The following is a 17,069-nucleotide window of genomic DNA, read 5'->3' on the forward strand; positions in this document are numbered from 1 at the left end:
CTGAACCACTGTGCCTCTCTTCCTGTTTTGTGTGTGTGCAGTGCATCCACGTGTCTGCCCAGCAGTCTGACTTTGTAGTCCTTGAATTGTGCTCTCAAGTCAAATTGCTGGTTTACAATCCTCCCCCATTATTGTTTGCATCATCCATTACTGATTTACTGACCTGCTAAAATCCACAGGTATGCGTATCCTGGTGAACCTGCTGCTAGACACGTTACCCATGCTGGGCAATGTGCTGCTGCTCTGCTTCTTCGTCTTCTTCATCTTTGGTATCATCGGGGTGCAGCTGTGGGCAGGGCTACTGAGGAACCGCTGCTACCTGGAGGAGAACTTCACCCTGTGAGTCAAACACTGTGCATCAGTGTGTACAGTTAATGTGTTCATGCATTGTGTCTAAGAGGTCATTTGACCCCTTTAACATGGATTCTATACAAGATTAGGTTTGTACATTATACTTTGTATGCAGCAAAAGTATGTACTGTATATACCTGATCAGTATTACTAAAAGGTTAATTACAAATCCTGTGCATTAACTGCACTACAGTTTTTTGTTTTAGCCAAAGCTAAATGAATGAAGCCAGACATGTTTGACTGTGGAGAGATGTTTTTTTTTAGCCACAAAGGTGCTGCTGCTCTACCTTCCATTTTTAAATACCTTTGCAGTGTGTTTGGGATCATTGTCATGTTGGAAAATCCCTCTCCTGCCAAGCTTCTTGATATGGATATGGATTCTTTTCTTTGGTTTGGTTTTATCTTTCAATGGTTGTCCAATATAGTTAATGCCACATTTTCCACAAATAATTTTTGTGCCAGTTCAGAGGCTTTTCTGTTTTAATGACGCATGATGTCATTTTTCAAGGACGGCTACTGTGCCTTCTGATATTTGCAGTGTGGCTCTATACAGTGTCTCCTACCCACTGCTGCAGCTTTGGGCTTATGTTCAGTGATCCTCTTGGACCCTCTTCATTATACGGCTGATCAAATACCCTTCACTTTAACTTAAAACTAATACGTTCCTCTTTCCATCTCTCTGAAGCTTCAAAGCAACAGTAACATTACTTTTATTTTTAGTTTGCAACTAAGAAAGAGATTTTATTCCAGCTGCATGTCTCCATATTCATGACCCTACATGACAGCATCACCTACTGTGTGTGAGTGACATTCGCCAGGATTTAGGAGTGTTTGATCTCATGGCATTCTCTCTATTTCCTTTTTCATGCTGGCATCAAATCACTTGAAAAACACATGCCCCTGATGTGTATGTTCTAAGCCCTGTAAACTCCTCTGTCAAAAGGGGAGGCGTGTCTGCCAGCTATTACTGTTCTGCCTGCTTACAGTTGAGAGCCGACGTTTAGTTTAACAGCCTCTACACTTTATCTTCACTGCACTAAAGGGTTGTATAGTAATAATTAGCGGGACCAACAGGACACTTGAGGCATCATGAGGATCTCCAGACAACCACAATGTTTTAGTCCAGCTTTAAAAAACAATTTTCTTTCAATATTCTGCTGGATTCCCATTTAACTCCCACACATTTGCTGATTAATGCAGCAGCAGATTTTTAGCAATGATCTCACGCTGAACTGAGTGTTGCTTATTATTTAAGCAAAGTATTATTTTTGCATATTATTTTAAGGCATTATGGTGGCATATTGTGCAGGTTAGTCAGGGTGCCTGAGTGCTTAATTAAGAAAGGTCCTAGTGGGTTGCTGCCTGACAACTATTATGCTAAGTAAAGGGCTAATGTTAGCTCTCTGAGAGGTTATAATGGAGTGGGCTGAGTGTTGCAGTCAAGTGCAGCATTCACTTTGCTATTTTACACCCTCCCTCTTTTGATCTCTACCTTTCTGTTTTCCTGCCTTATTCTCGCCTTCGTGCCTTATTCTTTTTTTCCCCGAGTGACCAATTAGCCTGCTCGCTCTTTGTGGTCCCTTACTGCCCCATTACAAAATATATCCTGTACAAACAGCCTCAGAGAGCAGGCCAATGGCACATCAGAAGACATTTATATTGTAAAGAGGGGTTTGTCCTGTTCCCTTTCATAGAGACCATGAATGTTGACTCTCCTCCTTAGTCTCTCTTAATGTGTATATTTTAATATGTTGTGTCTTACTTTCTGTTGTGCTTTATCAAGCACATCTTTCCTTTCCAGCTCTCCCATGGTCTTACGTAATACCCCTTCTGTAAATTCTTTCCTGTCTCTGCTGCTTCATCGCCTTGATCCTTCCCTCTGTCTCACTCTCTGTTGGCAGGTGTGTTCTCAGTGTGATTCCAGGTTTTGGCTGTGCAATGCCAAGTGACCTGCAGGGTGGCAGCAGCATTCATTCATGCCTCACTACTCTTAGAAGGGCAGTTTTTCTCCGTTTCTTCTTATTTTTTTCTCTCTCTTTGTCTCTTAAGTTTATATCCCTTTCTCCACTTTAGTGCCATAAAGTGCCAGTTTGGATACCACTGACAATTCTTTTTGAAGTTCATCTCTGTTGTCACTGCCCATTGTCCTCCATTGGTTTGCATAAACTCTACTGGACTGTAAGTCATAGTAAGCTCAGTGTGTCTCAGTGCACACCTGCGAACTTGTAGTACCACAGAATCAATGTATGGTTTCTGAGCTACTCTCAGAGGGAAGTGGTACGGCTTGATACGGCCACTGCTGCTATCGATCCTGGAATTATTGTGCATGTGTGTGTGTGTTGTGTGGTTTGCGGTCAAGGTAAAAAGGAGGATATCTATTACTATATATGTACGCAGTATCTATCTCACTATTGACTACAGAGAGACTGGAAAGAGAAAGGCGAAGCAAGAGAGAAAAAGAGGACAAACTATAAAAAGGAAAAGATAAATGCAAGAGCTTAAAGCAGGAGTAAAATGTGTTCAGGTGTTAAATGCACTGTAATGCAAGGTTGTGTTCCATGTATCTTGAGGTGTAGGCCAGTATATCAGGGTAAGCAGCAGGGTGAAGCTTGTGTAATTAGGCAGGTTTCTGCATTACATATGATTTTCCTCCAGCCAGTCTTTTCCTGATAAGCCTCTCCCTGTGTGGGGAAAAAAGGTATGTGAGAGGAAACTGATATGTGCAATGATAGAGCAAACATCTTTGAGAAAAAGAGCAACAGAGAGACAGCAAAAGGAGGGCTGAAGTGACAGACAGCGATGAGTAAATACTGTAGGTCGTGTGACCCTCAATGTGTATGTTCAGTAATGGGCCTGTTGATGGAGAGGGTTTATTTTTGTCTTCCCCAGGCCCAAACCTTGGTATGAGCATCCACACCCTGCCCTCATTTACTCCACAGTCATGTTAGATCACACACGCATACACAGACCAGGACTTTAGGTCTGGCTGTGTTTTTCTTCACTTTCCAACACCCTTTTTACTTTTTCCCCTACATTTTGCATTGATTTTTGGTTATTTTTGTTCTCTTGCTATTATTTCTCTCTCATGTATTTCAGCAGCAGTTTTCCACAACCTCATTTGAGCACATGCGTTACTACACCAATACTAGCCAATACATCCACCAAAAAGATCATTTTAGTCCCCAGGTGGACATGAAGTGACAGACAGACTCTTTGCTTCCATTTAAAAGGAGCTGTATAGCAGACATCTCAGGAAATCATGATGCAATTCAGGTGGTGGTAATCAGTTAGATCCTGATTTTAGAGATAATTAAGTGTGGCAGGAATGGGCCAAAGACACTGCTCACTGATGAGGGGTGCGCACAGGGATTTCAATTAAGGCGTATGTATGCAGAAGGTGTACTTGAGAGTGTAATCTGTTTTTCTGCTGATTTCATGCTAAGACACACACACACTCACACACACAATCTTGCATACACTTTCCACATGACTTAGTTTACATGATTAAACAATCTGTTGTCTGGTGCTAAACACATTCATCTCTGATGAGGTGCTTGTCACTTAGCTTAGTAAATATATTTGCATTTTGTTTTCTCTGTATCTTTCGTTATACAGTTGCTTCTGTATCAGGAAATTCCACAAAGATCCTGACGTACTTATGACTAGTAGTATACTGTATATATGAACAGGGAACTGCCTGCTTTTTCTCAGAATAAGAACACGATGATGAGATTACAATAGATACAGTATGTTCGTGTAGGATCATTTGTAATTTCCTATTCACCTGCTTTTCATTGATGCTTTTATTCCACAGGCTTGGTCGATTTCTTCTGGGGATTTGCATGAACACACTATATAACGTCTCCTGTTTCTCTTTCTACCTTCTTGCTCCCTCTTAACATTTGTCTTTCATTGAAATTATGCATTCTACACCATAACCAGCTGACTTAGGTTCTTACTTGTCCCCACTCCAGCTCTTCAGGTATGACCCCACCGGCACCGTACTACCGGCCCGAGGAGGGCGATGAACGTCCCTTCATTTGCTCCTTGCCGTCTGATAACGGTATCATGTCATGTTCTGATGTGCCGGCGAGGCGCGAGGGAGGCCGCACGTGCTGCCTGGACAAAGAGGACGCGCTCCACAGACAGGCTCTTGGCCTGAGTCCTGAGCCGCTGTTCAATGGCAGCGGTGCTGGTGAGGCAGTGGGTCTATGCATCAACTGGAACCAGTACTACACCCGCTGTCATACAGGGAATGTTAACCCCCACAAAGGTGCCATCAATTTTGACAACATCGTCTACGCCTGGATTGTCATTTTTCAGGTATGTTTGATATGCTGGGGAGAGAACGGTGAGGTTGTTAATATGATCAACACATTATAAATAGATATTTTTAAATTCTGAACTTATTATAAAATGAAGTTGCCTTCATTTAATCACTTATTATATTACCAAGACTGAGTGAATTCAGAACAGTGCATTGGATTCAAACATGTGATATGAACTATACTGCACTAGTACAATAAACGGTTTCATAAAGTCCATAAACATTAACAGTCAGTCCTACTGTACCTTCATCCTAGGTGATCACTCTGGAGGGCTGGGTAGAGATCATGTATTATGTGATGGATGCCCACTCCTTCTACAACTTCATCTACTTCATCTTACTCATCATTGTAAGTAACATTTATTAGCACATTGTTTAAATGATTAGTACTCTACATTCCAACTTAGCTGGCGAATCCATGTGTGTTTAATCAAGTGTAACTGTAGTTAAATACTCTGGAGATGAAAATCTGAACTGTTGAACTGTTTCAGTTTGGAATAACCTGCATATATTAATGAATATATGATCAAATATGCACCTAAATTGTAACAAAGAACAATCTTTGTAGCTATTGACACACAAATCTGTGTATTTTTCTTGTTCATATTGAATGCATCGCAAAATAAACACAAGCTAACTGGATTCAGGAGTTAGCAAACCTGGGGTCCGGTCAATGAAACAAGGTTGGAGGTGCAGATTAATGTAGATATTCATCAGTCCACATTTAAACTCCTCCTATCAATAAAAATGACTGGTGATAGTTCTTGAGTAGGGGATTGAAGTATTAATAGCCTTGTGAACATCAGTAATAGCATAAGGCACTGTCCACAATCAGAGTCTGAAGGAGAGACGGAAGGAGGCAGAAGTGTTATGTAAATGTATCTTGTGCAGTCAGTCAGGAAAAAGGGAGAGAAGAGGAGGAAGAGCAGCCGAAAAAAACTAGAAAATATATGTCCAAAAAAGTGTGTGCAAAAGCTTCATCAGCTTTTTGCATACCGTGCCACATGCCCACACAATGAAGGTTGTTTAATTCTGCATTCAGACGCCACTGCCTGTCTGTAAAAACGGCATTTAGTCGTCCTGCGGAGCAGCAGATATACTATTGAAGTCCCAGATGATGCACTTTTCCCATCAGCAGGTGAATACAATAGGCAATAGACACACAGGCTTTTGTAAAGCTTGAAAATGAGATCACGAGAACAAGAGGAGATGAGAGAAAGTAAAGGGGGTAAATGAATAAAGAGGAACACACCCCCTCAAGTGCACACTGCAGTGTTTTGCACTAAACTGTAAGGAGAGGGAGCAAAATGTAAGAGTGCAAGACCGGTCATACAAAACTGTTTTTACTGTGGCCACCAACACTGGCCTTTTGTCACTGCGGTGATCATCGGCGCTTTGACTCCAGATGCAAATTTCAACCTGTTTTTGGCAGATGTGATCTGAGGTTGGCATTGCCAGCCAGTGTAAGCACCTTTTGACACCTATAGCTGACGTGTTGTTGTGTTACACTGTAATCACTTGCCTCATTTGTGCTGCATCAGTGATCACAGTCCCATGTAAATTGTACAGCCCTGTAAACTGTTGCCCAGCAGAGGACACATGCAGTATTGAACTGATGATGAGCCTCAAACTGATCTGAAGTCAAATTTCATGTTCCAGTACAAGTGTTGCAGTTAGACTGAGATCTAACTAAAATGTTTAAACTTCATTATACAGAGCTCAGTGACTTGAAAAGACAAGCACATTTCTCCCTCTGTGGACAGGGGTTGATTGACATGTGCCGTCCCTTCTGAGGTTCTTGGCGAGGATCCAGGCTGTTTGGTAGCTTGTAGTCAGAGGACCTAAGGGATGCTTTAGAAGTGTTGCTGACACTATGAGAAGCTTTGGGTCAGAACTTTGATGGGGCCCTAAGGTGCTTTTCACACAATCAGAGTCACCTTGACTCTCTTATCTTTCCTTTTGCATTCCCCTCGCTTGTTCTCTTTCACCTAATTCCTGTGTGTGTGTGCGTGCGCTTGTTCTCTTTCACCTAATTCCTGTGCGTGTGTGTGTGTGTGATTGTGTGTGCGTGTGGGATGGTATTACTCGTGTTGTGGGGATATAAATCTGTGTTCCGGTCACACTGTGGGGACTCAATGTCCTCATGGGGACAAAAACAAGTCCCCAAGATGTAAATCATTACATTTTAGTTGTATTAATTTTAGTGATGGCATGATTTGCAGTTAGGGTGAGACTAGGGTTAGGTTAGGGTAAGTCTCCAGGAAATGAATGCAAGTCAGCCTAATGTCCCCTGAAACAATGGAAACATGATTCTGTGTTTGTGTGTTGCGTCATTATTAAATTGCAGTGCTGTGATCCCGCAAATGTGTGTTCTCACATCTAAAAGTCAGACACAAAGAGAGAGGTTTGACCTCCACAGTGTCAAACAGTCTCATCTCTGATTGATACTTGATATACTGTCAAGTGTGTAACCTAAGTGTCTATATTGGTGTCACATTGAAGAGTGGGAGTAAAAGGATTAAAGTGTTTTAGAACTAAGTGCTACCAAGAGGGAAATAATCAGGAGATTGTGTGCGTGTGTGTGTTCCAGAAGGGGGAGAATTTGTATACACACAAATATATGTGACAGCTGCTGCATGGAAACATAGAGACACACGCAATCACTTGTAAGCTGAGCCTGCCATCTTAATTTGTGTGTCTGTGTGTGTGATTGCACATGCTTATGTCAGTGTGAACGTGTATGTGTGTGGGGGTTTGCCTGAATGCATAATGCAGTGATCATCTGAATGCGTGATGTTGGTCTGCCCCCTCCCCCCACCAACACACCCCTCAGCCCCATTTATGTGCAAAGGTGTCCTGTCCACTGATCTGCATTACAGAAAAGACACACGCACACACAGATGCAAGCCTGAAGGGAAATCAAAGCTCCACACACCTGCAGACCTGCTTTGACCCGCGGGCCACAGATGGGCATCACTCCACCCTCTCTCCACACACACACGTCCCTTCCACTTGTGTTTCCTCTCTCTTTCTCGCTGTGTGAATATCTCTGGATATTTCTCATTCCTACCAGCTTCTCCTGTCTCTCCTTCACTTTGCCCTGTGCCTTTGATCACTGTGGATGAAAGTCTATATGTAGATGTCATTAAGTTGGGATCTTTATATCTCTGGATATTTTATTGAGTGTTCCTGAAATGTAATGTCCACCTATAAGGGTTCCTGTGCAGGTTCACACTCTGTCTGAGAGATTTGTCCTTGGAGAACAAGGGATGCAAGTTCAATTTTCTAATGAATAAAATTGAGACACTGCTATATCCACCCAGCAGTTTTGTCTTGGAGCTGCTCAGCATTAGATATAATCATTGTTCTGTAACTAGCTCAGGATAATAAAATAAAAGTCATTTCAGCAGCCTTGTAGTCATTCCCATTACTGTCACTAAAATGATCATGTACCATTCACAGTGCACCCCATCGCTTCTCCGCAGCCATCCCTCTAACGCTCCCTTTGACTTAGGATAAGAGACTGGAAGTTCTTCTGAAAAACAGTAAAAACTGGAGTCACTGATGAGTGAAGAGCTGTTCAGGAGAAGTGATGTGGAGCATTGGCATAAGAAAAGTAAAGAAGCATCCTGAGTTGGAGGGGGAGTGGAAGGGGAAGTTAAGTCAAGTCAGAGAATAAAAAGAAGAGAAAGGGAAAACCACACACTGAACTGTGCTCCGGGCATGTGTTGGCTCTGCCTGTCTGCTCCAATCAGTCTTGATATGGCGGGAAGCCTGCCCTCAGACACCTTCAGCAAGTGTACTACCATTTCTACAGGGGGGAATTGGTACACATTATTAGAATCCGTGAGCATGTGAGCTTGATGAAGCACAAGTCTTTATTTACCATGGAACATTCCAATTTTTTCACCAATTTCATGTTTCTTAAATGAACAACGTCTGCTTTAGCCAAAGGCTGATTATTTATATTTGACACTGCACTGGAGCTTATTGTGTTATCTAGGGTTGCTTCTCTGTTAAGTTTTTTAATATCTTTATTTCTGCACGCACTCGTTGCCACCTTTCTTTTTCACAGAACTATTTATTCTTTGGGCTGGTGCCAGAAGCTGCTCACACTCCCCACAGTAGTTTTCCGTCAACTGCACTAGCTTTATTTAACGTGTAAGTTAACTCGCCCAACAGGTTTCACAAAGTCTAGCTTTCTGAACAAGTTTCTGTTGTTCCACATCCATCCAGATTGGTTCCTTCTTCATGATCAACCTGTGCCTGGTGGTTATCGCCACCCAGTTCTCAGAGACCAAACAGCGGGAACACCAACTGATGCAGGAGCAAAGGGCACAATGCCTGTCTTCCTCCACCCTGGCCAGCATGACTGAACCAGGGGATTGCTATGAGGAGATCTTCCAGCTGGTCTGCCACGTCATCCGCAAGGCAAAGAGGAGATCGGCAGCTCTGTACTACACACTGAGGGGCAAGCCCCCACCAGCTGGTGGAGGCAGGGGTAACAGACGTGGTGGAGGGAATGTGAACAGAGAGCGGCACAACTCAAGGCACCCACAATGTGAGTAGGACAGCTTCATAAAATGACATTTGAATAAGTCTTGCTTTAGTTACTTGAAAAAACCTCCTCACCACCTGAATGCTAGATGGTAAATTAAAGAAGATATGATCTGGCGAGAAACTGGGACTGACTATGCATATGGCTGCTTTTTAACAGCTGTGATTTAAAGATAATTAACTGTGCTTACGCTTAGCAAGATGAAGCTCAAACTGCCCAAAAAGTACCGTATATTTGGTTTGTCTTCTCATTATACTTTTCTGTGTTTAAAGCTTTATTTATTATAGACTAATTTCTGTGGTAGGGAAGAGGATTAGGACCACTATGGGTTAAAAGTAATCTTTAAAGTCAAAATTCTGAGTTTAAATTCAGGATTCATATAGATTTTTTACAGTGGCCCTAATCCTCCTCTGTCTCATGGTCCCTGAAATTGTATTATCAAGACAAATGTTTGCAACTGTTGCAAATACCTGCATTTAAAAAGAACATCTGACTCTGAATTTTAACTGCATCCATATTCTCATAGTCTTTCTATTCCCATCTCTAGCATCACACTGTCCACACCAAAGTAAGCAAGACCATAGCTCTCAGCCACTAGCCAACTCCATCAGTCTGTCTGTCCCTCAAAATCCTGAGGACTGTCCTATATGTGCAATGTCACTGAAAGAGGGAGTGAGGGCTGTGGAAGACTCTGGCAACGGAGAGGAAGATGAGGAGGATGCTGTGAAGGAGACATCCAAGGAGGAGAACCACTTAGAAGAAAGGGCGGATGGGGAGAGGAAGAGGAGGAGGACGTGCTTTGGGCATTGTAAGGACATTTGGAATGATATAAGGAGGAAGCTTTGGGGCATTGTGGAGAGCAAGTACTTCAGCAGGGGCATTATGATCGCCATTCTCATCAACACCATCAGTATGGGCATCGAACATCATAACCAGGTAAGATGTTATGATCATTGCTGTCACATAACCATTGTTTTCTCATATTTAAAAATATGTTTGATCCAATTTGAGTTTTCACACCTGCTCCCTCCTACTCACTGTCTTAATTTGCTGTTGCTGTCGTGCGCTGCAGTCTCAACACTTCCTCCATGTGTTTCACATTAAAAGCATACCAGTGATTCAGAGGCCGTGATCTTTGTGGTTTTATTGTGACATTTCTGCAGAGAGTGTTGTGTTTCATTGAAGTCAGGATCAAGAGCAGCAGTTCATTTTTTCACTGTATCACCCCTAACACATGAAATAAGTGTATCTTATTGGGAAGCCTCTTTGCTGCTGTGTGAGTGTGCAGACAGTTTTTCTATGTCTGGGACATGTGTGTGGCTGCTTTTGCCACCAGGTCTTTACTGGGGACTTCTATAGTGAATATCTTTGGAACTGGTAGACACAGTAGTCCTTCACTGTAAGAATATGCATTGCCTTTAATCCTCTAGACTTTAGTGCCCAGCATGAACGACTGAGCATTTTCTACTGGTATCTACTGCAGTAGAGTTTACACTGAGCATACTGCCTCCAGAAACTATCCATATGCTCACATTAACCACACGAGCCATATGCTTACCGAACTAGCTGTCAGCGATTTTAATGAAAGAATTACATCCCTAAAGTGTCTTAAAAACTCATTTGAGTGCTGTGTGCCATTCATCTTGCTTTAAGCAGTTCAGGTCCTAGACTAGACTAGATCTCCGCACAGAAGGGCATTGGGTTGGCTGGGGCTCAAACACAGAACGTTCTTGCTGTGAGGTGACAGTGCTAACCACTGATCCGCTGCCCCCACATTTAGTAGCTTCTAGAGTTAATACTTGTTAAACATTTTGTTACTATCACCAGGTTAGTTCTTACTGTATCTGCTACTGTCATAATACGACATATGAGGTGGTATATTTTTACTTATGTACTGTAAAAGTGATGCACACTGAGCATAAAAACTATTATCACACTAAGTAAAGCCACTTTTTGGTTTCTTAAGTTATCAGCTATGCTGTGAGTAGCTGATAGATTAATATGTTGTGTGGATAATGGTGCATATTGTTTAATAGCTGCACACAGATATACAGAAGAATGGTAACACTCAGACATGCTGTCACTATTAGACAGAGATAATCTAGTGTCAATAGAGTGTGTTAGCGTAATTATTTTTCACTCTCCGCAAACAAATCACAAATCTCCACAGCCTCAGAAGATAAACCGCAGTCGTTCATGATAAAGCACTGCTGCTAGAAATATCATAATAACAGATGACATTCAGAAGGATGAGTGTAGGATGGAGCATCACTGCCATGCAGTTTTCTGACCGGGGGTGTAAACATTTAGCCTAGTGGTAGATAAAACCGAGCTGGCTCCATTGGCCAGGCTCCTCAGAGGCAGACAAGGCAGGTGTTTGAGAGCGAGAGTGGGAGAAGCCTGCCAAGACTACGCATGCTAATATTCATTTGTGTCCAGTGTGTGTATGCACATAAAAAAAAAATACCCACCAGGAACGCATGTCGGCACATACACTCACAAGCTGTTACGTAAAACAGCTTTTTCCCCTTCATCTCTCTCTCAACCAGTGCCATTCTGTTTTCTCTCTTCACGTTCCCCTCCTTCTCTCTTCTACCCTCTCCTTTGCTGCTATTGCTTCCACTTCTTTCCCCTTATTTTTTCTATAAATTCCTCTGTGCCCCTTTACTTTGCACATTTTCCAACCTGTTCCTTTGTTCCTCATTGTCTTCCTTCCTTCTGTCCTTCCCTTTTTATCTTGTTTCTCATCTGCTCTGACTGTCTTACCTTGCTCAGTCTCATCCACTGCCTCTCTCTCTCTCTCTCTCTCTCTCTCCCTCTCATCCACCCACTGACTCTTTGACAGTGTACAGTGTAGGTGTGTTCTCTCATCTCTGAAAACTAAAAATAAATGACGGTTGTAGGGGGAGATGAGCGAGAGGGGAAGAGAAACGCAGACGCCGATTACACAGCAGTTTTCAGCTCACTTCCCTGTGTGATTCTGTGTGTGCGAGTCTGGGTGTTCTAAATAGGTGTGTATGCAGAAACACACACACACTCACAGTCACTTCATCTGTCTGTCTTTCTACCTTCACAATTTCCACAGGTTGATACAGAAGCAGTGATACAAGTGTGTGTTTGTGCTGTGCCATCGAAAGCCTCACCTCAGTGATTGTGTTCCAAGAAGGCTGAAGCTGTTTTACATCAGGCACATTTTCATATAAAAATGCTACATTTTCTATATAGGTATGATGTTACAATTTTTGATTGGAAACTTTGATGATCCAGGATCATTTTTTTTCATATTTATGTTGCATTTTACTTCATGAAATGATGTTGCACTTTAGCAAGTTTAAAGATGAGCTGCCTGTTTGTATTCATTTTATGTATGTGCATGTCTGGACACGAACATGTGTGGAAATTAAATTGGCACATTGGAATTCAAGCTCGAAAATAGTTCATTCATTCATATTCAAGCAACATTCACACGCTGACTCACAGCACATTTCACGAGAGAAACGAAGAACGGACATTTGTATGGTTGGATAAAATATGAAATATTATTCAGGAGATGGATAATCAAGGCACAGCTGGAAAGAAACATGGGAGAACAGAGGTACAAGAATGTGAGGGGAAAATGGTTTGGGAATGAGGCAAGAAGAAGGAAAGCAGAGAGGAAGGACAGGGGAGGAATGATAGTCTGAGTTGATCTGTGATGTCAGTGGATGTGATGGTTCTGTCAGTAGCAGTATATCTCATACCCTGTGCTTGTTTTTGGACTACGGAGGAGTTCTAGACATCGGTCAAGGCTAGAGTCTGTGAGTCTGTGTACGTTCATTCCCTATTCCCTTTTATAACTCATTTAGTAGCTGTTAGTATCTCTTGATACTTATTTTTGACATTTGGATTTCATCATCAGCCAAGCCACTCTGTATTCCACCGATTGATCCACATTCCAGCTCCCAAGCTCAAATGAGTCTCAGTAGATTTACCAGACTAAAACAATCTTGTTAAACCGAGCTCATGAGGTTTAGGCTGGTTCAATAAGCTTATTTCCTTTCTGTCCCTTTTTATCATTCGTGCTCTTCTTCACCTCTAATTGAGTGTTGTTCTCTTCTTTTTTCCTCCACAATGTCTTCATACTCCCAGACAATCTGCTTTCTCCTCTTTTCCCTCTCCTCCTGCCAGGTTCTTCCTCTCCTCCTTGTGATCGACAGGAGGATATTGATTGGGAAAAGATGGGCCTCCCTGATAATGAGACACTGAATAAGAAAGATAAAGGGATGGAGAACTAGGGGGATAGAATAGATTGGAAGAGAAAGCGGATTAGAGGATGGCAGGGCTGAAAGTGTGTTTTTCTCTGACATGGTTAGGCAGGTTTGGCAGGGCTAGCTGGCTTTTTCTCTGCTGGTTTTAAAACTGAAATTCACAGGGGGTATCAGGCAAAGTGTCTGATCCTTATCATGCATAACACACATTCAGACAGACACACAAAGTATACTTGCATAAAGTGAGTCTGCTTTTATACTCGTACGTACAAATGGAAAAATACAGGACTTCCTGGAGCATATGGGGATGTGATTTTGTTTTTGTTTTTGTTTCTATGCATTCCTTTGTTAATTCCAGATAATGAGTCAGCCATCGTTTGATTCTATGTGCTGCACAGACAATACACAATCGCCATTATATTTAAAAATTTTCTTTGTGTATTTAACTTAAACAGCCAGTAGTTTTTTCTATTATTTTCAGTCTCCTCCCTTCCATTCTGTCTCTTCTGCCCATCTAAGATAAGGTGTGTGCTAATTTTATTTGCCAGTAGGGAAGAATTCTCTCTTCAAGTGATTGACAGTTTTTGTTACAGCATTTTCAACACAGGTGGGAAAATGTGACGTGCACGCAGTTGTTTTTCTTCACAGTAGCTCTTGCATGTTTTCGTGCAGCAGCTGTGATTAAAAAGCAGAAGTTTACTATCAACTCACTGCTGTTTTTAACTTGTTTGCAACTTGAGCCCCACTTATCTTTTACCTTCCACTGTTCCCACTCTCTCCCACTTGCTCTTATAATGTTGTTTTTTTGTTCACCCACATGCAGCCTGACGAGCTGACCAATGTTCTGGAGATCTGCAATATCGTCTTCACCAGCATGTTCACACTGGAGATGATCCTAAAGCTCACTGCTTTTGGTTTCTTTGAGTACCTGAGGAACCCCTATAACATCTTTGATGGTATCATTGTCATCATCAGGTCTGTATATTCTGCAAAACAATTTGCTAAATTCTGAGTAAGTCAGTTAAATCATCGACTTGTCATTGTAACGTTAAAACAAAGCCTCTCCCAAAACCAAATCCAGAGCCTGACATATGTGGCTCCACTAAATGTTAGTGAAAGCTCCAATCAAAATATTCCCTCATCCTCTGGTAGCTGTTCCAATAAGAATTTGATGTATTCCCCATCGTGGTTTGTACTTGCCTACACTATATCTTTTATGTGATAAATTTTTAATATAGGAGCTGTCTAGCAGCACAGAGCAGCAGTGTTCCCTATCACACCAGTATACATTATGTCCCTATGGTTATGGACAGGATTTCTGTCTCTTGAACTGTGTAATAGTGTGTTTTTCTTTAGTATAACTGGTGACTTTTTGTCATATTTAATCTTCCTTTCTTTCTCCTAACTCCAATTTTTTGTTTTTGATCTCTGCATTTCTCTTAATTATAACAATTTGTGACCAAATTCTACATTTTTTAACAATTTCTCCACAACCTTTCAACCCTCTCACTTTCTCTCTGTCTCACTCTGGTATTCACATATGTGCATATCCACGTAACTCGCCACACACCCTAGTGTGTGTGAGATCATCGGCCAGGCAGACGGCGGTCTGTCAGTGCTGAGGACCTTCAGGCTGCTGAGGGTCATCAAGCTGGTGAGGTTCATGCCTGCACTGAGGCGGCAGCTGGTGGTGCTGATGAAGACCATGGACAATGTGGCCACCTTCTGTATGCTGCTCATGCTCTTCATCTTCATCTTCAGGTAACAGAGAGGCAGAGGGGGCTGTATCAATTGTACATGGAATATAGCAGAAATAAAAAGGACACTGCCAAGACAGAGAGGGGAGCAAAGTGTAAATTAGAATGTGTGGAGTTGTGGTGTGTATCTGCTTGTATGTCTCTCTGTGACTGCATGGACTCTATATACTCTATGTAATACCGTATGTGTACTGTGCAGTACTGGACCTGATAGATTAACAGCTTTTTTTGAAGACAAAAATATCTAGACAAAAATAAATTAGTCTCAAATTCCAACACCATAATGATAAATACATTTAATTCTTTCTTTAGTTTTGACATAAATAAGATAACATAAAGAATCATTCCGCTAAAAATCAAAGTGATGGACAGGATGAGTCGCCCTAATATTTTTCAAAATTATTCTTTAAATTGCCAAACTGTCAAAGAGAAAATGTTCATTGTACCTAAATGAATGCAGATGCTGAAAACTGTAATTTACAGGAACATAATCAAAGAGCCTAATCTCTCCTCTTGTTAACCTCCCCCAGGATGCACACACATCCACACTGCTGCTCTGTTTTCCCTTCTATTCCTCCTCTGCGTGCAATATCCAAAGATGATGACAATATTAACAGAATTATTGTTATTTGAATAATTTATTGTAATTGTTTGAAGTGCAAATCAGGGTTTTGCAGCGTAATGCTATTACAACAGCCTGGCTCGTACTGTATCTTTATGTACGCACGTGTGTGGCCTTGTGTGTGTGTGTGTATGTATGTGTACCTTTTTTTTAAACACTGCAGCACAGCAATCAAAGCTAAGTGTGACGAGACAGATGGCATCAGAGCTTTTAGCCAACTAATTTGGCCCATCCATCTAGCCACTGTAGCTTTTAGGGAGCAGTTAATGCACAGTGCCACTTAACTAATACTTTAACTTCTAAAACCTCTCTGGTGTTGTTCAGACAAATGACGATATGAACGACATTGTCTGGGTTTACAGTCTTGTGAGGGAGGAACATGACTAGAAGATTGTAATCATTTTGTATATGTGGGAACCTCTGTGTGTATCTTAATCTGAATGTACAGTATACGTGTATGTCCAAAGTCTGTGATCAGAAACTGTACTGAAGTGAAATTCCTTGTGGGTTCAACATACTTTGGCCAATAGAGTTGATGCTGATTCTGATTATTTTGACAGCAAGTGTGGGTGAATTATTTGGTAAAACCTCTTGTGTTGCAGTATCCTCGGGATGCACATATTTGGCTGTAAGTTCAGTCTTAAGACACAGGCAGGAGACACTGTGCCTGACAGGAAGAACTTTGACTCCCTGCTCTGGGCCATTGTCACTGTCTTTCAGGTAGCACACACACACACACATCTACACACTTTGGTCACTTGAGATTATGCATGTGCACATTGTTGTACATGTATCCACCTTTGTGTGTGTGTGTGCTCTACTCTGTGTGCATATTTGCTGTAGATTCTGACTCAGGAGGACTGGAACATGGTGCTATACAATGGCATGGCCTCCACCTCGCCCTGTGCTGCCCTCTATTTCGTCGCTCTTATGACGTTTGGAAACTATGTGCTCTTCAATTTACTGGTTGCCATCTTGGTTGAGGGTTTCCAAGCTGAGGTAGGACTTTGGTTTAGTTTGTTGGCCATAAAAACGGTTCTATTTAAATTAGCATGTGATTGATTTTTATTTCTACACTTTACTCTTTCTCCCACTCCCTGCTTCTGAGCCTTCTCTCATCTCATGTCTTCTGTTCCCTTATGCCTCTGTCTCTCTCTCTCTTTGTCATTCAATATCCCTCTCTGATACAGGGCGATGCAAACCGCTC

The 17,069-nt window shown here is 41.9% G+C and overlaps 1 protein-coding gene across 1 annotated transcript in view; it reads left to right on the top strand.

Annotated features, from left to right (window-relative positions):
* Window positions 1–17,069, top strand: part of LOC109969485 (voltage-dependent T-type calcium channel subunit alpha-1I-like) — a 167,129-nt gene that overhangs the window by 104,794 nt on the left and 45,266 nt on the right. The window contains exons 6-15 of the mRNA XM_020616404.1: window positions 180–339; window positions 4,326–4,674; window positions 4,935–5,027; window positions 8,915–9,239; window positions 9,784–10,172; window positions 14,307–14,458; window positions 15,059–15,244; window positions 16,465–16,582; window positions 16,706–16,861; window positions 17,053–17,061. Of these exons, the coding sequence (XP_020472060.1) occupies window positions 180–339; window positions 4,326–4,674; window positions 4,935–5,027; window positions 8,915–9,239; window positions 9,784–10,172; window positions 14,307–14,458; window positions 15,059–15,244; window positions 16,465–16,582; window positions 16,706–16,861; window positions 17,053–17,061 (1,937 nt within the window). The remainder of the gene's footprint in view (window positions 1–179; window positions 340–4,325; window positions 4,675–4,934; window positions 5,028–8,914; window positions 9,240–9,783; window positions 10,173–14,306; window positions 14,459–15,058; window positions 15,245–16,464; window positions 16,583–16,705; window positions 16,862–17,052; window positions 17,062–17,069) is intronic.

Source organism: Monopterus albus, unplaced genomic scaffold (assembly GCF_001952655.1).
Source record: "Monopterus albus unplaced genomic scaffold, M_albus_1.0 scaffold174.1, whole genome shotgun sequence".
Classification (NCBI taxonomy): domain Eukaryota; kingdom Metazoa; phylum Chordata; class Actinopteri; order Synbranchiformes; family Synbranchidae; genus Monopterus; species Monopterus albus.